Source organism: Pogoniulus pusillus, chromosome 8, assembly GCF_015220805.1.
Source record: "Pogoniulus pusillus isolate bPogPus1 chromosome 8, bPogPus1.pri, whole genome shotgun sequence".
Lineage (NCBI taxonomy): Eukaryota > Metazoa > Chordata > Aves > Piciformes > Lybiidae > Pogoniulus > Pogoniulus pusillus.
Genome location: NC_087271.1, coordinates 14,220,741 through 14,242,975, shown reverse-complemented (window position 1 = coordinate 14,242,975; position 22,235 = coordinate 14,220,741). Strand labels below are relative to the sequence as shown.

At 44.5% G+C, this 22,235-nt stretch overlaps 1 protein-coding gene and 1 long non-coding RNA gene across 3 annotated transcripts in view; one reads left to right on the top strand and one right to left on the bottom strand.

Moving 5' to 3' along the window:
- Positions 1-13,816: 13,816 nt before the first annotated feature.
- On the bottom strand, positions 13,817-20,551 carry LOC135177407 (uncharacterized). The gene is made up of 2 exons (XR_010303053.1): positions 20,187-20,551; positions 13,817-16,114 (listed from the first exon to the last, which is right to left on the bottom strand). It is a non-coding gene; the product is annotated as an uncharacterized LOC135177407 (long non-coding RNA).
- Positions 20,516-22,235, top strand: part of SNX7 (sorting nexin 7) — a 58,421-nt gene continuing 56,701 nt past the window's right edge. For both annotated transcript variants that reach the window (XM_064147328.1, XM_064147327.1), the window contains exon 1: positions 20,516-20,813. In XM_064147328.1, coding sequence (XP_064003398.1) covers positions 20,634-20,813 — 180 coding nt within the window. In that variant the 5' untranslated portion in view covers positions 20,516-20,633. The remainder of the gene's footprint in view (positions 20,814-22,235) is intronic.

Sequence of the window (22,235 nt, the reverse complement as noted above, 5' to 3'; positions counted from 1 at the left end):
TCCTTATGGCCTTTTTTGCCTGTCCCCCTCACCATTGTTTGGGTTATTGGTGAGGGCACTGACTGGGAGCCAGGAGAGATAATACTGTATTAGCTGGCAACAGCCCTGCACTTTGTCCAGGGTGTGTCCAGAGGAGTCTGGACTGCTGTCTAGTTGTATATGTGTATCTGTGTGTATGTGTGTTTATGTTTTTTACATAATCACTGAGCCTTAGAGGTTGCAGGTGACCTCCAGAGGTCAACTAGTCCAATCCCCTGCCAAGGCAGCATCACCCATAGTAGTTCACACAGGATGCATCCAGGTGGGTTTGGAAAGTCACCAGAGGAGACTCCACAACCTCTCTGGGCAGCCTGCTCCAGGGCTCCGTCACCCTCACTGTGAAGAAGTTTCTCCTCATGTTGAGCTGAAACCTTCTCTGCTCCAATTTGCATCCATTGCTCCTTGGCTTTAAACTAGAGTAGAAGGGGGAGGGGTTAAACATGACACCACTAGAGATAAACCAAAGGAAATTGAGGACAGTAGGCTAGAGATAGGGGTATAAGCAGCAGCCCAGCTGAAGTGCATGTACACTAAGGCACGAAGTATGAGTAACAAACAAGAGGAGCTGGAAGCCTTGGTGCTGGAGGAAAACTATGATGTTGTTGCCATCACAGAAATGTGGTGGGATGACTCACATGATTGGAGTGTTGTAATCAATGGCTACAGACTCTTCAGGAGAGACAGGCAAGGGAGAAGAGGTGGAGGAGTGGCTCTGTATACTAGGGATGCTCTGGATGTCATGGAGGTAGAAATTAAGGATGATCAAGTTGAGTTTTTATGGGTGAGAATTAAGGGGAAGGCCAACAAGACTGATATCCTGGTAGGAGTCTGTTATAGATGACCCAACCAGGAAGAAAAGGTTGATTTATTACCCTTTAGACAATTAGAGGCTGCCTCAAGATCACCTGCCCTTGTTCTGGTGGGCGACTTTAACCTACCAGACATCTTCTGGGACTTAAATACTGCAGAGAAGAAGCAGTCTAGAAGGTTTTTAGAGTGTGTGGAAACAACTTCTTATCCCAGCTGTTACGTGAGCCTACCAGGGGTGCAGCCCTGCTTGACCTGCTGCTCACAAATAGAGAGGGGCTGGTGGGGGATGTGTGGTCGGAGGCTGCCTGGGGTCCAGTGACCATGAAATTATAGAGATTTAAATATATGGAGAAACCAGGAGGGGATCAACAAAACGTCCACACTGGACTTCCGAAGGGCAGACTTCAGCCTATTTAAGGAACTAACTCAGAAAGTTCCTTGGGAAAGAGCCCTTAAAAACAAAGTGGTCCAGGAAGGCTGGACCTACTTCAAGAAATAACTCCTGAAGGCACAGGAGCAGCTGTGCCATTGTGCCGGAATACAAGCCAGCGAGGGAGACAGCCAGACTGGATGGGCAAGGAGCTGCTAAAGGAATTAAAGGTTAAAAAAAGAGTATATCACCTTTGGAAAAAAAGGGAGGTTTTCCAGGAAAAGTTCAAGGAAGTTGCTTGGTCTTGTAGAAAAAAAATTAGAGAGGCAAAAGCCCATTTAGAACTTAGGCTGGCCACGGCTGATAAAGAGAATAAAAAATGTTTCTTTAAATATATGAATGGCAAGAGAAGGGGCAAGGACAACCTCCAGTCTTTATTAGATAGAGAGGGGAATATAGTGACAAAGGATGAGGAAAAGGCAGAGGTGCTTAACACTTTCTTTGCCTCAATCTTCAACAGTGGGACAGGTTATTTCCAGGACAACTGGACTCCTGAAGTGGCAGATGTAGTCAGGGACCAGTATAGTCCCCCTGTAATCCAGGAGGAAGAAGTAAGGGACCTGCTGAGCTACTTGGACCCTCACAAGTTGTTGTGGAGGGCTCGAAGGCCCGAAAACAGGCTTGTTTATGCCTTGCCCTGCCTGGACAATGTTTTCCTGCCTTAACCAGAGGTAAACGCATTAAATGGATAAAAGAGGCACAATAGGCCTGGTGCCATGAAGTCTGGTCTGCCAGGACCCCTGGTTGTAAACAGGTTGTGTAATCCCCCACACACCCAGCTCGTGCTTCCCTGGTGTAAGCCCATGTGATTCCCATATTTGGGAAAGTCCAGGCAAGCGGCTTTTGCCTATTATGGTAAGATTTGGCTAGCTGCCAACCTGATTGGTCATTCTAGTGGCCAAAGGAGCCATTAATCTCAGCCCACATTCAATAAATAGGGATACACAGGTAAACAACGTGCTTAGACGCCCCCACATAGCTCTGACTCACATGTAGCTCAGACTCTCATGCTCAGACCCTCATGCTCTGACCCACTTGCAGCTCGGACACACCTGCCTGTGTACCTTAGTTGCAGCCAGGTTACCCGCCTGGTGAATGTGGGGAAGGCTGTGGATGTAGTCTACCTGGACTTCAGCAAAGCCTTTGACACTGTCTGCCACAACAAGCTCCTGGCAAAGCTGGCAGCTTGTGGCTTGGATAGATTCACTCTGTGCTGGGTCAAGAACTGGCTGGATGGCCAAGCCCAGAGAGTGGTGGTGAATGGTGCACATCCAGTTGGCAGTTGGTGTTCCCCAAGGATCAGTGCTGGGCCCGGTCATGTTCAGCATCTTTATTGATGATCTGGATGGGGGTACTGGTGGATAGTAGGCTGAAGATGAGACAGCAGTGTGTCCAGGTGGCCAAGAGAGCCAATGGCATCCTGGCCTGTATCAGGAACAGTGTGGCCAGCAGGACAAGAGAGGTTATTCTTCCCCGGTACTCAACACTGGTCAGGCCACACTGAGTACTGTGTCCAGTTCTGGGCTCCTCAATTCAAGAGAGACGTAGAGGTGCTGGAACATGTCCAGAGAAGGGCGACAAAGCTGGTGAAAGGCCTGGAACAAACCCTATGAGGAGAGGCTGAGGGAGCTGGGGTTATTTAGCCTGGAGAAGAGGAGGCTGAGGGGTGACCTCATTGCTGTCTGCAACTACCTGAAGGGAAGTTGTAGCCAGACAGGGGTTGGTCTCTTCTGCTAGACAACCAGCAACAGAACAAGGGGACACAGTCTCAAGTTGTGCTGGGGGAAGTATAGGCTGGATGTTAGGATAAAGTTCTTCACAGAGAGAGTGATTGGCATTGGAATGGGCTGCCCAGGGAGGTGGGCAGCCCATTAGGGTCTGGAGGCGTTCAAGAAAAGCCTGGATGAGGCACTTAGTGCCATGGTCTAGTTGACTGGATAGGGCTGGGTGATAGGTTGGACTGGATGATCTTGGAGGTCTTTTCCATCCTAGTTGATTCTATGATTCTATGATAGGTCTGTCTGATTGCTGCAGATCAGCAAAAACAGCATGGCCCCCTCCATTTGACACTCACCCCTCAGATATTGATAGACATTAATCAGATCTCCTCTCAGCCTTCTCTTCTCCAGACTAAACAGCCCCAGGGATCTCAGTCTCTGAGAGCTCAAGTCCCCCAGGCATCCTCATGGCTCTCTGCTGGACTCTCTCCAGTAGGTCCCCTTTATATTTTCCAGTAGGTTATCTTTTATATTTAGCCTACTTTTGTAAATAATAATTTCATTTTACTGCCAAATGACCACAACACTTCCTTAGCAAAATACCAAGGGTGGACTGTAACACTGCTGCTAATACTGCAGGTAGGAGAAAAAAAATGAGGCATGATCTTTTAAATGCAGTATTCATTATCATCCAGGCATCGGAAACGCTTTACTCTTTTACAAATAAGAACATCTTAGTCCTGGAGGTTACATACACATGTCACAGAAGCACTTTAAAGGACAAGCAAACACTTGAAAAAGGAATCCAGGAGAATCTGAATGATGATTACATTTTACAGGGTAAACAATACCTGCTCATGAAGGGCACTTTCTGAGTAGTAAGTGATGGAGGGTGTGGTGTGGACATTTGCTTTCCTCAAGTGTGTGCAGATTCAGTAACTGGAAATTAGGATGCTGGAGTTTCCATAAAGAACAAAAGCTATCAAGATGCATTTTGGATTATGAGCCAGCAATGTGCACTCGTGGCCAGGAGGGCCAATGCCATTCTGGGGTGTATTAAAAAGGCTGTAGTTAGTAGGTCAAGAGAGCTTCTCCTGCCCTGGTCAGGCTGCATCTAGAGTACTGTGTCCAGTTCTGGCCCCCCCTGTTCAAGAGGGACATAGAACTGCTTGTCCAGCTTGTCCAGTGCAGAGCTTGCACATAGCAACAAAGATGATGAAGGGAATGGAACATCTCTTACCAGCCTCATGCTGAAGAACTTCTTCCTAGTGTCTAATCCAAAGCTGCCCTCCTATAGTTTGGATCCATTTCCCCGATTCGTATCACTACCTGACACCTATATTGCAGACAGAATGGGGCAGTGGGAAGTGTGGGAAATTATCCAGGATGGGACCTTGATTCTCTTGCATGGATAAAGAAGTAAAAGGTTTCTTAACAAAACAAAAACAAAACCAAAGCAACTCAAGTGCTAGAAGAGTTTGGTTTTCATGTGCCACAAAGCTCTTTCTGCCCTCATCTGTGTGCATGCAAAAGCAGTCCCAACCACAAAATCACACCAGACTTACATCACATGAGCTTCAGGAATTGCTGGGAGTAAATTTGAAGTATTATGAGGATAAAGAAAAAGAACCAGATGCTACTTTAGAAGTCAAGTGCATCCATTCATGTGCAGAGAAACACACCAGAGCTGTTATTACAACAGAATTGAAGACCATATTGTATGGATTTTTATTTGTCCATCATCTGTTTCACAAACCCCACACATTCATGAGCCCTTTCGTTAAACAAACAAACAAACAAAACAACAAAAGAATTTTCATAAACCTGCTTGTACAGAGCAATTCTTAGTAGAGACCTAGAAGGAGGAACAAAATGTTAAGGAATTAATGACCCATGGAAAATGAGAAAATACTAAATGCATTTGCCTTGATCCAATTTTGGCCTTGGAGAGACATTATTCCTCCAGTGTTCTGGCCATTCAAGTCCCTGGAATTCTGTGATTCTCTCATCTTACCTTTTTTTTTTTTTTTTTTTTTTTTTTTAAATTTGACTTTTTAAACTATTTCCTTTACATAATCTCAAGAGATTAAAGCCCAAACTACCTTGCTGTGTCACTGGCAAAGTCACTCATATGACAGACTCACTTATTAGAGTCATTAGCTATCTGCAGGCATCATCTTAAGCAGTGGAGTTAAAAAAACTAAAAAAGACAAAATACATCTGAAGGTAAAAAGTCTTTGTGGGTGTTGATGGAAGTATATAGAGGAAAACCAACAAGAACAGTGGATAATGGAAGACTGCTAGTACCAGTAGTGGGCCTACCTATATGACAAATTGATGAAGAATGAGGAGGAAAACTGTGTTGATTTAGTGCTGGCAATTTGAAGCATAGGCTGCACAGCTGTTTCAGACAGAAATACCAAGATAAATTCAGAAGCAACCCCTGGTCTGACAGATTAATAAAATACCAGGAATTATTTGAGCTTCTTAGAGGAAGGGAATCACTAAAAAGCCCTCCAAATACCTAAGATATTGCACATAATTAAAGACAGGGCTTTTCTAGCCCCTGTTACCAGCTTTTAGTCAAGCTCTTCTAGCAGACATGAAAAAACACATCTAGAAGTGAAAAAGTAAAATAATAAAGTGAACTCCTGTGTGATAGTTTGAAGCTAGATAGAATGTTTTGGTGAGAAGGATTGGATTACAGGCTGTGAAAGGGAAACAATGGTGATATCTGCTTCACTCATAGGCTTGCTGAGCTGTATAAGAACAAGAGTATAAACATAGATAAGGCATTTGGGCACTGCCTGGGCTTTGAGCTGCATTTCTCTTTAACCTCACTGCCGTGGTGGGAAGACAATGGAAGCAGAATTGGGATACTCAAGAGACAAAAGTCTGAGTTAACTGCAAGCAGTACGCTTTATTGAGGCAATACAACAAGACTATATGCTACTTGGAAGAGGCGTGCATAACTATCTTAGTTTGAGATTGGTACATGTGGAAAGTACAGACTGGTCCAGGGTTATGTGTGAGGTACAGATAGGTCAACCTATATCAACAACCTGTAAAGTCCGTTCCTGCAGCTGGCAGATCCTGCCCCCCTGCAGCTGCATGTGGGGGGTGTTATCCACCGTCTGATTTCCTGCCTCCAAGATGGATTCAAGTACACTTTGCAGCGCGGGTTGCTCAGTCTTATCAGTTCATGTCCTGTTAGCAAGAAATCCTTCCACACCTCACCTTCCATCTCCCTGATTAATTCACTTGCTTCCTAACTCCCTGGCCAACCCTCCATTCTTCCTCCTGAAGGGAGGTTGTGGCCAGATGGGGTTGGGCTCTTCTCCCAGGCACCCAGGGACAGAACAAGAGGACACAGCCTGAAGCTGTGCCAGGGCAGATTCAGGCTGGATGTGGGGAACTTCTTCACAGCAAGAGTCATTGGCATTGGAATGGGCTGTCCAGGGAGATGGTGGAGTCACCATCCCTGAAGGTGTTTAAGAGGAGGCTGGATGAGGCACTTAGTGTCATGGCTTAGTTAATTAGAAGGTGTTAGGTGATAGGTTGGTCTCAATGATCTCAAAGTTCTTTTCCAACCTGGTTAATTCTGTGATTCTGTGAAAGTAAGAAAATTATGCCACATACAGTTTTCTGTTTCAGATTATGCTCCTTAAACTCATTACTAGTACTAAGAATCTTTATCTGGGTAAATGGAAAATCCAGACTTTTTACACTTCCAAAATATGACAAACCAATTCTACCGAAACATTTTCAGCCCTCCATTCCATGTTCAAACGTGGGAGACCACATTTCCTTGCTTCTGCCAGATGCTCTATACATGGCCTCCATGTTCACTGCTATCAACACCAGTGTCCACTCAGTCATTAAAAACATGTCTCAGTACATTTTACTAAACAGTCAGCTATGCTTCTTGGCTGGACTTCTGAAAGTTGATTTAGCAGCACTTTCATCCAGTCCCAGACAATACAGCACTCTCAGGAAGGCCACACTGCGTCAGCAGTTTTCCATTTTTCTACTCCAGAACCCTTTGGAAAAATAACATGGGTTAATTCACAGAACAAAAGATCAGAGCTGAGAGTCAGTTCTTTGCTGGAAGAATGCTTAGGGAGTGGTAAGACAGTATGCCGGGGTTTGGGCAGAAATGAATAGTCTGAGAAAATAAGAAGAGTAAGCAGGATTGAGTAACTGAACTGATAAGGAGGGGTGGTCTTGGGAGGCTGGCAGAGAAGCTGAGGGAGTTCTGAGCTGTGCGAGAGGACATGCTGGTTAGCCCTAGGAACCAATGTTATGGCTAAGTTCTTGCAAAAGCAGATTAAGGGGGATAGCTGGTCAGGTCTGCTTCTGTGCATGTGGACAGCCCATTTCTGCCTATGTAAGTCTATCAAAAGTACACGCTCCTGTACCAAACTCCACTATATAGGTATCACGCTTAGCTTCAATAAATAGATTGACCATTATGCACCAAATTGGTGTAAGTCCGTGTCTCCTGCGTGGCCTAGAAGATAGGCCAACTCTGCCATTCTAGTGACCCCTCAGCATGCTTTTCTGAAGCTTGAGCAATCAGGCATCTGGTAATCCACAGTGGTATGGTTTCTCGGGCTTCGGGGAGAGCCAAAACACAGATGATTTAGAGTGCGGGAGGGCTCGCTCACTGACGATGGTAGCCAGGCCCATCTGAGAGAGTTGGAGAATTTGTGGATCCACATATAATTTATGGGCAAGCAACGATGTCAATGCCATCACAGTGGAAAGAAGCTGCCAAAAAATATTAATGCAGCTTGTGGAAAAGAGGGGCATTCCCCAGAAGGAAGGGGATTTAGTTAAGTTGCTGCTATGGACTTAAAAAAAGGGACTTTTAAAAGACTTAAGCCAGCTGTCTAACAACAGAGGTCTGGCAGAATCAGGAGAAGATTTATAGGGTAGACATCAGGAGGATGTATCTGGTAGAACCATAAATCTGATGTTGAAGTACGAGAAGGGGGAGGAACAGTCGTAAGAGCTTCTCCGAAACTCTTGTCTCTCTGTGAGAGATGGACACTGGAAACTTTAAAAATTATTTTTGCCTCATCCTTGGATGTTTTTAAGGCCAGGCTGTGCGTGGCTTGGGCAACCTGATTTAGTGTGAGGTGTCCATGCCCATGGCAGGGGGGTTGGAACTGGATGCTCCTTGAGGTCCCTTCCAACCCTGACAATCCTCTGATTCTATAACCTAGTCACCTCTTTGACAATATAAGCTCTGTTGATGAACCTCTCTGAGCAACATTCCTATAAAGAATGAAAATAATTTGATTTTTAGTTTGGGGAAATCTTAAAGATGAAATAAGATCCTCTGAGCAACTTCTAAAGCTGTGCTTTAGTTTTAATTTATCAGCACTGCCTAATTTTATTATTCACTGCAAAAGCCCTATTCAGGCACTATTCTTAAGTGTATGAGCACACTAAGCACTACTATTAATACTAAAATTATCTGTGTTGTAGCTAATCTCCAAAAAGTGACCTCATGTTCTTAGTGGTTTGTTTCTGAAACTGCTTGCTTAAGGCTGGGTAGTTTTATCTTCAATACACAATGCAAGGTCTAATTCTGCATCACTTTTGTTGAACTTACCTCATTCCTGTGCTTCTTTGCCTCTTTTGCATATATTTCTTTGCTTGTCAGTCCTCTCTGTGAGCTTTCTTCATTCTGCTCTTTTGGTTTTGATTCTTTGGCTCTTTACCCAGTTCGATTATTAAAACATTTCTTTCTTTGTTCTGGATATTCATTTCAATAGTTTTCAAACTTCTTTGGAAGAATCTCCTCCACATTTGTGTTTCTAAGCTTGCTTGGTAGATTGATTTAATAATTCACAACTGCAGAGTATCAAACTTTGAAATGTTCAGTTAGCCACCTATTAATTTTACTCGTATTTATCTGAAGCACAGACTACACGTTCTTCAATCAGCTCAGCTAGAATATCTTCATTACTTAAATGAAATCTTAAAGCTGGCCTCTTATTGATGAAGTGAAAGAACTGTCACCTATTACCAGCAGCAACAGGCAGTATTATTAGCATTTGTTCTCCAAGCTATACTGAAGAAGTTAAATACTTCCATATGTGCTGCTACCCACCCATATGCTCACAATTCCTGGTACTGCTTAAAAGTTTTAACTATGTACAAACCATTTAAAACATAAAAGGTTTGGAAAAGATTCCCTTTAGTCAGCTAATCCAAACCTACAGTAGTCTACAGAACTAAAAAAAAACAAACACCTAAAATAATTTTTATGTTATTACCTGATTTTGAAGTCATTTTGATTCAAACATAGCTAGACTAAATTCCTCTTGGGGTTTTGACCTGTTTTGTTGTTGGTTTTTGGATTTTTTTGTTGTTTGTTTGCTTTTTTCTTTTTCTGGGGAGATAGGGGGTAGTTGTTGTTGTGGTTTGGTTTTGAGTGGTGTGTGTGAGTTTGATTTTGTTTTGGCTGTTCCACACCTTTATTTCCAGTTCCAATCATAGAATAGTTCAGGTTGGAAGGGACCTCCAAATCACATCCAGTCCAACCCCCTCTGCACTTACCAGGGACATCCTTAACTAGATCAGGTTGCCCACAGCCCTGTCCAGCCTCACCTTCAGTATCTTCAGGAATGGGGCCCTCAACCACTTTCCTGGGCAACCTGTTCCACTGTTTCACTACCCTCATGGTGCAAAACTTGTTCCTCATATCTAATCTAAATCTGTTCTGCTCTGGTTTGAAGCCATTGCCCTCATCCTTTCCCTGTAAGCCTTTGCAAACAGCCTCTCTGCAGCCTTCTTGTAGCCCCTTCAGTTACTGGTATGTTTCTATTCAGTCTCCCTGGAGCCTTCTCTTTTCCAGGCTGAACATCCCCAGCTCTCTCAGCCTGTCCTCATAGCAGAGCTGCTCCAACACCCTGAGCATTTTTATTGCCCTCCTCTGGACCTGCTTGATCAGCTCCATGTCCTTCACATACTGAGGGCTCCAGAGCTGGATGCAGCACTGCAGGTGAGGTCTCAGCAGAGCAGGGGGGCAGGATCCCCTCTCTCCATCTCTGGCTATGCTGCTTTGGATGCAACTCAGACTGCACCCTCATGGTGCAGAACTTGTTCCTCACATCCTATCTAAGTCTGCTCTGCTCTAGTTTCAAGCCATTACACTCTTGTAATCCTTCCACTACACTCTTGTAAACCTTCTAACATCTCACATTTTCCTGGTCCACCTCATTATATTTGCATACAAACATTTCAATTACTCTTTCCTAACCACTGATTTTCATCCAATTTAATCAAAGCCTTCTGCTGGTTAGAGCACCAGCTGGAGTTCTGAAGAAATGCTCTGCCTTCTTCCTTTTCTCTCCAGTGGGGTCAGCTGCACTTCCCTTGCCAAACCTCTGACCATTGTCTCCTAGCAGTACAAGTGGCTACCCTTGCCCAGCTGCAGAGGAGAGGCAGCTATCAGTGACACAATCTGTTTCTCCTCAGGGCTGCATCAGACCAAATCTCAGCAATGAATTGATCCCTCAGACTGCAGAAGATGGACCAGACTGGTCTGTCTGAGTGTTGTTACTTTCTCTTTTTGCTGTCTGTGTTTCTGCCTGCTGCTAGCTCTGTCATCACTGGAAGACATCTTAACTCACTTTTTCTGCTTACAGGAGTTAAGTTGAACAGTCCAAAAATCTCTCAGCCTTACCTCTCATGTGCTGGTTTGAGGCTACCTGGAATATTTTAATGAGATAAATTAGATTATTAGCTGTGAAAAGAAAATAATAGTGATGTCTATATCACTCACAGGATCTGCTGAGAGATATAAAACAAGAAACATAAAAAAAATCAGTCAGTCTCTGTCTGCAGCCGCTGCATTAACTATCTCTGCCTGAACCTGTGTAACCCCAACTAATCATTCTGCTTCTAACTCCTTATCTGGCAATCTCACCCCAGCACGTAAGACTTCTGATATAAGGGTGGCTTGGAAAGAAGGAAGGGAGTTAGTCTGAAAGCCCTCCCGAGCGGTTCTGCTGTTCAGGAGGGGTTTTGTAGTTCTGCATTACTTTTAACTTGCATATAATTGTATATAGTTGTAAATATCTGTATAGATTGTGTATATAGGCTTGTAAATTTGCCTTGCTGTAAATACAGCTTCATTCCTTAACTTTCAGACAGCTGAGTTAGTCTGCTGAATCATGGGGCAGGGGGAAACTCCAAAACTACCATAATATTGTTTCTTACTTTCAAGCTCACTTTACCAATTATGCCAATCTCAGTCCCCAGAATCACTGAAACATCCAGTTTGGCAAAGAGTCTCAGGATCACCAAGTCCAACCTGTAACCCTACTCTACAAGATTCACCTTATACCATATCCCTAAGCACCACATCCAAATGACCCTTAAACACATCCAGGGTGGGTGACTCTCTGGGCAGTCTCTGACCACTCTCTCCATGAAAAAAATGTTCCTAATGTCCAATCTAAACCTACCCAGTCACAGCTTGTGGCCCTAATCAGAGGCAGATCACCAAAGCTTATTTTCAGCTTCCTCAGTATGTAGCAGTGCAGGTCACTATTTACATTTTGATCAGTTGAGATAATTTTGATTAAATCTACTCTGCATTTGAGTTATCTATAAATTGATTGATACATTTGCAACTGGGCATCATTTTGTTATAAAGCTATTAGCATTTCAGGCCATACTTTTACTGGAGACTCATCCCTCCACCTCCTGTACTCACCCTTAAATTGCTCACTGATTTTCTACTATAAAAGTAATCATGAGAAAAAATGCTTCATTAACTAGACCACAGTTTTAAATATGTTGCATAACCAAAAGATTAGTCAACATTTTAAACTTTTTTAATCTGGGTTTAAGTTCACAGCTACTGTGTTTGCTTCTTATTGTTTCCTTTTGCCTCCTTTCCTCACTCCTATCAGACATGCATTTGCATTGTGGTATACATGTAAAATGAAGGATAAATTTAAAAGGTATCCAAAAACCAGTAGCATATTTCTCATGGGAACCTTAGGGAAAGTTCATTACTGCATTGCAAGCAATTTGCATTGGTTCTGCGAGAGCGCAGGAATCATGAATCTTACTGCAGAATGCTCCTAAAGCCCTGGAAAAGCACACAAATAGCAAGAGATTTACTCCAATCTACCCAATAACTCTTATCATGCAGACAGGATAGCTGAAGGCAAAACAGCCTTCTCATGCTCCAGCACTACGTGCAAAACACTTCTGTTGCTTTTTCAGCATAGGGCTTCAGTCAGAAGGCATACATCTTAACCACAAATTACCTTAGATATTTGTGTTGATTTGAGGCTAGCTGGAATATGTTGAGAAAAATTAGATCATTAGTTGTGAAAAGAAAATAATGATGAGGTCTGTATCATTCATTGGTTTGCTGAGAGGCATAAAAAAGCTAAAACCAATCTTGCTCAGTGTGATCTGTGTGGCTGGATATAATCATTCTGTCCTGAGATGTTGCCCTATTTGTTTCTTCTTTGATCTGCTCTAATCTCTCTTCTGATCTCAGCAACTAACATGTAAGCTTTGTTGGCTTTTGTTTTCATTTGCATGTCTGAAATAGAAAGGGAGAAAGAGGCAAGAATTAAATTCAGAATTTGCACCTGGAGATGCTGCAGTTACCCTGTCAGGATGTGTAGATTTTCTTCTGACTCTGGCAGGCCATAATTAGAATCATAGAATCAACCAGGTTGGAAGAGACCTCCAAGATCATCCAGCCCAAGCTAGCACCCAGCCCTATTCGAGGTGGGCAACCCATTCCAATGCCAATCACTCTCTGTGAAGAACTTCCTCCTAACATCCAGTCTATACCTGCCCTGGCACATCTTGAGACTGTCCCCCCTTGTTCTGTTGCTGGTTGCCTGGGAGAAAAGACCGACCTCCATCTGGCTACAATTGTTTACTTAACTTGGATATTAATTGCAGTTAGGCTGCTGGCTCACTTCCTTCATCTGCAATTCTCAATTTGGCACTTTCACATCCATCTCTGCAGCCACATTGTTCATATTCTTCCCTCTGGTTCATAACCTGCTATCCATGACCATGCTTTTAGTTCTGCACAATTATGGTAACTAGGGGTTTATATGGGTTTTGTATTTTCTTACTATGTAGAAAAAAAAGGAGCAGTTTTTAGCAGGAATGACCTTAAACCAGTCTCCTTAACAATTAGTATCATAGAGAATTTTATGGCAAAGCTCAGTGACAGGAAAGAATTGAGGAATTCTGTGGCAGTATACCTCTAGGATGATTTTTTACTTGTTTTATGAATGAATACATAAATTTTATATCACTAAGCATTAAAGTATTAATTAGATCCTAACTGAACAGTTTGAGTGTGCATTTGAGGACTGAAAAAAAAACCCCAAAACTTCCATAAAAAAACTTTCCTAGGAGTGACCTTCAAAGTAATCACCTAAGATAAGAGGCATGCAGAGATTCTGTCTACAAACATAAATGAATAAAAAATCACCTATTAAAAACATCATCAAAACCTAATGAATACAATTGATTCAGTTTTGTTTTAGGCTCACTGAAAGCATGTGTGAGAACAGAGAAAGATCACAGAATCATAGAATGGTTTAGGTTGGGAGGGACCTCAATGATCATGCAGTCCCAACCCCCTGCCATAGGTAAGGACACCTCCCACTAGAACAGGTTGCTCAAGGCTTCATCCAACCTGGCCCTGGTGTCAAGGTCCAGAGAACAGAGATTAACAATATCTCTGTCCAGAGGAGCAAGATCTCTTCTTATGGATTTCTGTGTTGTGAAATTAAGGTGCAAACGAGACCATATATCACCACAAAATTATTTATTAAAGGATAAAGTTGGACAAAACAGATGGAGAGAGATAAAGAGAAGGAAAAGAGCTGGGATCATTTTACCCTCAGTTGCAGATGGGGGGGAGAGAGAGACGGGTGCGTGGCCCAGGGATGATCTTCTGTGGAGTTTGTCAGGGGTTCTTCTGGTGGTGGTGCAGCTTTGGTAGTCTGGTGGAGGTCCACTTGGTGTGGTGGAGGTGCACCCATGGTATTCTGCTGGAAGTCCACACTTTCGGCAGGTATTGCTCCTGTCTTTTATACGTTTTTTTAGGTCGACATCCAGGTGCAGCTCCCCAGGAAATCTCCCTGTGTATTCTCATGCATTCACAGGGGTCCAACGCCACAGGGGGAGGGCCTCCACCCCCTCCCTGGCTGCACCTGTCCATACCCTGAATACACAGAAGCCTATTCTCTTTGACGTAGCTGACATAAGATATAAGCATCCTGGGCACTGAAGCCAGGCTGAGGTCCAGGAATTTCCAAGGCATTGTCCATTGATTTGCATCCCTGAGCTTTTGACCAAACACCTAGTCTGAGTTCCAGAGGTTAACAAAGGCAATCTTTATCTTTGTTGATGAACAAGAGAGAGGATTTAGACTCTCACACCTGGACACCTCCAAGAAGGGGGCATCCACAACCTCCCTGGGCAACCTGTGCCAGTGTCTCACCACCCTCACTGGAAAACACCCTTACCTAACATCTAGTCTGAATCTTCTTTCTGCCAGTTTAAAACCCATTACCCCTTGTCCTATCATTACAAGACCTTGTAAATAGTCCCTCCCCAGCCTTCCTGCAGGTCCCCTTCAGATACTGGAAGGCCACTATAAGGTCTCCTTGAAATCTTCTCTTCTCCAGGCTGAAGAGCCCCAACTCTTGTAGCCTGTCCACATAGCAGAGTTGCTCCAGCCTATGATCATCCTTGCGGCCCTCCTCTGGACTCACTCTAACAATTCGATGTCCTTCCCGTGTTTGGGACTCCAGAACTGTACACAGTACTCCAGGTGGGGTCTGATGAGAGCAAAGGGGGAGAATCACCTCCCTTGCCCTGCTGGCCATGCTTCTCTTGATGCTAAAGCCTTATAATAGGGCAGATCTGTAAAGGCTAATAAACCTTGAAACCATGGCAAACCCTAAGAAGTCAAATAATGACGACAGGTTTGCACAGTATTTTCAGTGCCTGTGCATTACACTGCAAGAACTGAAAGAATTCTTCCATTTAAATGGGTTTTAAACAGACATCTGTATAGTAGTAACTCCTATCAGTCATTGTGTTCTCAGTCCTTTGACAAACAGAACCACACCTGCTCACTGATAAACAGGCTCACTGAAATCCAGTAGGAATCTGTTAGATCGATAAAGATTTCTGTATTAAATTAACTCAACAAGGATTTAAAGGTGCGCTAAATACATCAGCTGCACGCTGCTATGCTAGGAGATACTCTAATATTTAATGCTATGCATTACAGATTGCTAAGAATTTTATGAAAAAAACCCTCAGTAACAGCAGAAATTATTTGGGAACAGAGAACCATTCCTTCAGCAGAAGAGACGGCACTAGGTTAGAACAGATGATGTCTCGGTTGTAATTTAAATTTCCCAGAGACTCAAATATAGTTCATAGAACCAATAACAATTTATAGGATGCCCTTCCCTTTCCCCCCTTCTTTCCCAAAGAAAAGGGATTAGATGGAGAGAGCAAGAAAAGGTATGCAGATCCAAATAATCTCACTGTGATTTGGAGGTTAAAAGAAGAAAAGTTTAACAATGGGAAGGCAAAACAAGATACAAAACACGTAAATATACAACCAGATTTGATGGAAATGAGTTTGTCCGCCTTCTGGGTGAATGCCACATAGTGAAACAAAGAGCAGCAACAAACAGGAATGGTGATTGCTGGTGAACAGGAAGGCAGGAGAGAGAGAGAGAAAGAACCGGAAATCCTCCTGCTTTTATGGATCTTAGACAGGAAGTGGGAGTGGACTAAACCACCACACCTGGTAGTGTTCAGACCCACCCCTGGGGAGGGGTCAAGACCACCTGGGGTCAGGGTCAAGGCCACTGCCCCCGGAGGGTTAACAAAAAACAATGCATTCATATCCAGTGTAGGTTGGTAACTGGTTTTAGATATTGTAAAAATTATGAAACCAAGTAACACTTTACCTGAACTATTTCCATGTCTAACATTTGGCAATCACGTAACTTAAAAGGATAGCAAATCTCTAGACGTTGACCAGGGCTCTGTACATCCCCAACATCATAAAAATGTTCTGCAGCTATAAAAGAGATAACATGATTACGAGTACATCACATTGTAATTTTCTTTGAGCAGTCAGAAAGCATAGACAGTCTGATAGTCTCTGAAAAAAAATGTTGGAGGATATCCACTGTCTGACAGAGAAATCATTTTACAGTATTCCAGTTAAAGCACCTTCCAAACTTAAACAGTATCATCAAAAACAACAGAAAACTTAAGACATCTTCCAAACAAAACACACCAGGCAACTGAAAAGCTAAGCAGCTCATAACCTACCTGAGAGATTTAATGCTCTAACTCTTTTGCTGATTCAGGCATGAAACAGAGATAGATACCCTTAATGGTATAATATGATGGTCAGCCATCAATTCACCATCAAAAGATGGTTCTGGGTGTAAAGATAATGACATCTGCTTACACACTAAATCACCCTGACAAGAATGCTACTTGACAATGCATTTCAGACCTAGAAAAATGTTCTCATTCTAAAAAAGGTGCCAAATGTCAGCAGATTCACTCATATGCTTATTATTTCCATTGCAGTGGGGGAACACAGTAGAACCTTGTGTGCCCTCTATACTCGGCTACTGCTTGGCTAGGGAGCCGATGGAATAAATCAAGATTTAATCCTGTCCATATCACTGTGCATCACATATTGGTGTGTTGTGGAGGGCATATAGGCCCAAAAGCAGGCTTATTTATGCCTGCTTTCCTGGACATGTCTCTGCCTGCACCAGGGGTAAATGAGATCAAAGGGACACCCGATTGTTTAAGTCCTCACACACTCAGCTCGGGCCTGCCTGGTGCTTGGCCCACATGATTCCCATACCTCGAGTCCAGGCCTGTGGGTTTTACCTAGTGTGGTAGGGTTGGGCTGACTGCCAACCCGATTGGTTCATTTGAGTGGCCAATGAGACCATTAACTCTCAGCCCACATTTGATAAATAGGGGTGCACAGGCTCATGTGCAGGGCCTTCCCCACATTACTTGCACCTCCGCCACATGCTTGCTTGCCTGCCTGCCCGCGTGCGTACTTCCTTGCAGCTTTATGCCTGCCTTTGTACGAGTGCCTGGTGTGCAACATTGCCGTGGGTTGTCGGGAGCAGACCCACTTGTCTGCATTCGATCAGCCTAAGGAGCAAGCATTGGACCCATGCTCAGACTGCACAGAATCCTGCTTCTGCACCTGGAGATCCTGCCTGTGTACCCCTGGAGAGAGCAACCAGCAGAATCCAGCAGCAGTAAGGCCAGAGCCTGCATTCCCCTGACGCCGGAAGATTCCAGCCTAGAAGTCCACAGGCAGAGATCCTGAAGAATTGGACACTTGCAATAGGCTGACACAGCCCTGGAGGGTGATTAATAATTGATAAGAATTGTGAGTAGATGCCTCTGTAATTTTTATTACCTCTGCCATAAAGCAGAGAGCAGTTTTCAGCTCAGTTTTGCTGGGCAAACAGTACAAGACCTCAGGCGGCATTGAGCCGTGGGGAAACTCTCTCTCTGTTAATAGTTTGAATATTTACTAGTTATCAATAAGTTTTCTGTAGATTTATATCCTAGAATGTCTCCATAACAGTGTAAAGAACCCTGTTAATATTAAAGTTCAGTGGTTGGGGGTTGCAAGAGTTGAAATATTGGAAGTTAACAAATACTTATTTTTATAAATATCCTCTAGCATTAATTAATTTCTTCCCTTCGCCAAATCAGCGTAGGCACTGAGAAACCCCATCTGCGACATGGTGAAACCTAACAAGTCAACATTAAGTATTCAAAGTCATATTGTGGCCTAAAGGGATCACATGCAGCCTGTGCATGACAGTGAAGGAATAGCTCGGTTCTGCTTTGATGCTTGTGAATTTAATTTGTTCAAGGACAAGCAATTCTGGAAGAGATTACTAGTTAGGATAAACACTCTTACCACAGAAAAAGGGAAAACACAAGTAGGAATAATATTGACATTTTTGTAATAGCTTTTTTGGCTTAAGTGAATAAATAAAAGTTGGAGGTGATTGCAAGCTCAGCCCTAGCATATGCAAATACTCTACTTAGTGTTCCTGAGTAGTGGGGCCTGGGAAGGCTGAGTATTTTACACAGGTTATACAGGTACTTAAACCCCCATATTTTCCAAAACATCAACACTTCACTTACTAAGAAACTGTGGGGCACTATCTCAGTGCAATAGCTCTTTCTTCAAATAACTGGGCCAGTAATAATGATGGCATAACGACATCTGACATATTGACCCTTGGTTATTGCCAAGATCTAATTGCACAGGTTCAGGGAAGGCTATCTTTGGCTCAAAACATCAATTTCAGGTGCTCAGAAAACACAAAGCCTGCCTGCATAGCTGTGCATGCACAAACTGGAATAACCAAGCACAGCAATGCACTTTTGCAGTAAGAGTACAAGAGAAAGCTGTAAATCCCCTCTGTTAAGCATAACTCTGAATAGCACAACTATTCAACTGTTCAAAGCCATCTCGGGTCCTCTAGCAGGAAATGGGCAACTAATTATTGAGTCTGTAAAAAGCTCTTTTTGCTAAAGACTGCAGGGGCAAAGACACTGGCAAGCCTTCTCAGAGACAGCATGGGATGGAGGGTTCCTTGAAGTTATATTTACTCCCTGAGCCCTTTCAACAGCGATTAGGGACTATCTAGGGCAGAGGGTGGGGAATGTAGGTAAAAGCGGTGCCAGAATAGTCCCCTGTTTTGTTTAGTGTGGGTCCCTGTGATGATCAGAAGTCCAAAAAAGTGTTAAATGTAACACAGATTTTACTAGAGTGAAGGCCAGTGAATACCTTTGCTCACAGATTGGTACTTCAAGCACAAAGCACAGAAAGACAAGCACTTCCAGTGAGGGATCTAAAAATACGTCTCATTAAGTGTGATTAATGAGCTAATAAAAAAGCTGTAATAATAATTTTTCAAAAAATTAAAGCATCTTCTCAGAAAACCTACAGGCCCCCAGCACAAGATGATGAACACTTGGGAACAGTGAAATAAAGACAAAACCAGAGGAAACAAAACTCACACATCGCCTACATAAAGTCAAAAACAAACAAGCTATGCTTATCCAATCATTCATGTATGAAGAGCAAAGAGAAAGAATAGAAAATCTGCATTCTGCTATTCAGTTTCCATCAGTATCCGGTACCTAAGTGTAGCCAGAGGATACAAGAGCAGGAAGAACACTGGAAATAAAGTGTAAACTACACAGAAGTGGGAAAAGCTGTAGATTTGGTGCCGGATGAGATGCACATGCACGAACAAGAACCCCACACTGCACTTCACAGAGCCTGGAAGCGAGCAGACCTTGCAAAACCCTAAATATTATTATTAGCGGTTGAGGGTGGAGAGAATTCTGAATATCAAAATTAATAAAAAATATTAATTTTGGAAAAAGTATCATCTCGCATTAATTAATTTCCCCTTGGTAACAGGCACTTAGTGCCATAGCCTAGTTGATTGGTGACAGGCTGGACTGGGTGACCTTGGAGGTCTCTTCCAACCTGGTTGATTCTGTGATAGCAGAGGTGATCCAGATAATTTTTGTGACGTACTCTGGACCCACTCCAACGGGCCCATGTCCTTGTACTAAGGACTCCAGAGCTGGACACACTACTCCAAGTGATGTCTCTCTCCCGAGAGCGGAGCAATGTCGTAGAATCACCTCCCTCAATCTATTGGCCCTAGGTAAGCAAGTAATCTTCCAGCTACAAATGACAGCACACAAAAGGCAAGAAGCAAGACATATTCTCTAGTTGGTGCCCCGCTGCCCACCGTAGCCCGCATGGCCACCAGGAAGAAACTACCCCAGAGAGAGAAGCCTGGCGTCCGCCGTCCTTGCCAGCACTCGGGGAGCTTCCAAGGACACACAATAGTGGCTGTTCGGTCCCACCAGGCTCTCAAAGCCGAGGCACAGCACACACACGTCTTCCAGCGACCCACAGCAGCAGCGACGCCGCTACCCGACCTCTACCCCGCAGGTGCGGTATACCCCTGCCCGACTGCGCCCGGCCGCCCCTCCCCATCCCATCCCATCCCATCCCATCCCATCCCATCCCATCCCATCCCATCCCATCCCTCGGCAACCTTGGAAACGGCCAAAGCGTGGAGCTGGCAGCACGCGAACGAGAGCGACGCCCCTTTGCCTTCATGCAAGCGTCTGTGGGCGTTGGTGAGCAACCGTCGCCGCTGCCTGCCGCCGCTGCCTGCCGCCGCTGCCTGCCGCCGCTGCCTGCCCCCACTATGGCCAGCCCCCACAGAGCCTGCAGCCTCCGGCACAGTTCCACCTCCCGCCAAGGGGCAGGCCCCTGCTGCGGGCCCGCCTGGAGGTACACCCCTTCTCGGATTCGCTTCCCACTTCCTCCTAACGAAGCAGGTCAGAACTGCCCTCTCGTAGCTGCCGCTTCCACTCCTGCGCACTGGGCGCGTCCTCCGGGCGGGCCGGGGCCGGGCAAGGGGCGGGGGAGCAGCGGGCGGCCAACTGCGGTCCCCAGGGAGCGACTGTGGCGGGCTTGTCGGCACTTGTAGAGGAGGATGGAGGCAGAGGGCCGGGTACCGGAGCCGTCGCTGTCCCAGCCTGTCCCTGCCGGCGGGGGAGGGGCCGAGGCCGATCGCTCACTGGGTGTTCCTCGCGGGGTCCGGGAGCCGCTGGTGGCCGCTGCCGAGGTGCTGGCTTTGGACGATGAGGAAGATGACCTGGAGGTGTTCAGCAAGGTACGGCAGCGCTCACCCCCGGTCGGTCCGGGTCGCGGCGGGGCCGAGCGGACTGCTTGGCCGCTTCCTCTCTGGCCGGCACTTTGTCCTGCCTTGCGCCAGCGAGCCGGGACGGTGAGTGGGTCGAGACGGGCCCCGCCCTGGGTGGTGATCGCGGTCTCTGTCTGGTCTCTACCCGATCTCTGCCAGCCTGCCCGGCGCTTGGCCCGGCAAACTGCACTCCCTGTGCCCCCGACATGCATACCAGGACGGGGCAGGTCCAGCAGTCCGCCGCTGCCCAGTGAGAGTTCGCCGGGGCTCCAGGGCCGGAGTGCTGCCCGTGGCATCCCGGGCCGCTCTGTAGAGTCCCTGATAACCCTTCTTTGAATACGAAAAGGGACATTTTCTGCATCAGATGAGCTGTGCAAGGCGTAACTGCGTTTACCTTAAATTTTCGAAGAATTCGGGACTTACTGTAACCTTATCATCACCTTGTCACTTACCGTGTATGTATCTGCAATTTAAATAAGCAGTCGAATTTAGTAATTGCAGTTTTGCCGAAATATAAATAAATATTTCCAAGTTTCAGATTTCTTTTAAAAGACAAAGGGAACTCTAGCACCTTCACTTAAGAAGTTCGAGGAAGCTAACATCTGTATTTTGATGACGGAAATGAAATTAATGTAATGGACCATATATTGGGATCTGCGTTCGGAAAGCATGCAGTTAGCAAGGTATGTGGCCGTCAGTTAAAACAAGTGTGGTGTGTCAACCACAGAAATCGTTTATCATTTTGTAATGATCTGGTTAAGACAAGAGTTGCCACTTGCCTTCTTGGCCATTGAAGATGAGAGCATACTATGGCTCTGTTTGCCTTGTCAAGACAGCACCTGAAATATAACATCCGGACACAGGTGGGAAAAAATATACGTAGAGGATTCCTCAAGAGTGCTTAATTTTTGTGTGGCAGGATGTGTGACACTGGAGAGAAATAGCAGATATCCTCCTTTGAAAATGCAACACCAACCATATTTTCAGTTGGGATGATTGACACATGAATTAAATGTCTATTTGTTTTGTATTTCTGTAAACAAGGGGTGGGTTTTGTTTGGTTTTGTTTTTTTGTATGAATGGATCAAGAGCCTTATTCTTAGGAGCTATGTGTATAAACTTTGAATGTCGCAAAATTCTTGAAATTAATGGATTTTAAGGCAAAAAGGGTCTGTTAGGTGATTTAATAGTCTGTAACATGTCAAAAGGTCAGGCTAAATTTCACCAGGTTATCTGTGTTTTTCTGAAGGATAACCAGTGTCTAGCTAACTTATATTTTCCAGGAAAGCACCAGTCTTGATTTGACACAGAGAGATGAATAATTCACAAAAGCAATACAAAAAACCTAATTTTAATTGTTTGTTTCTTAGTTTGGATCCTTTACTGAGACAA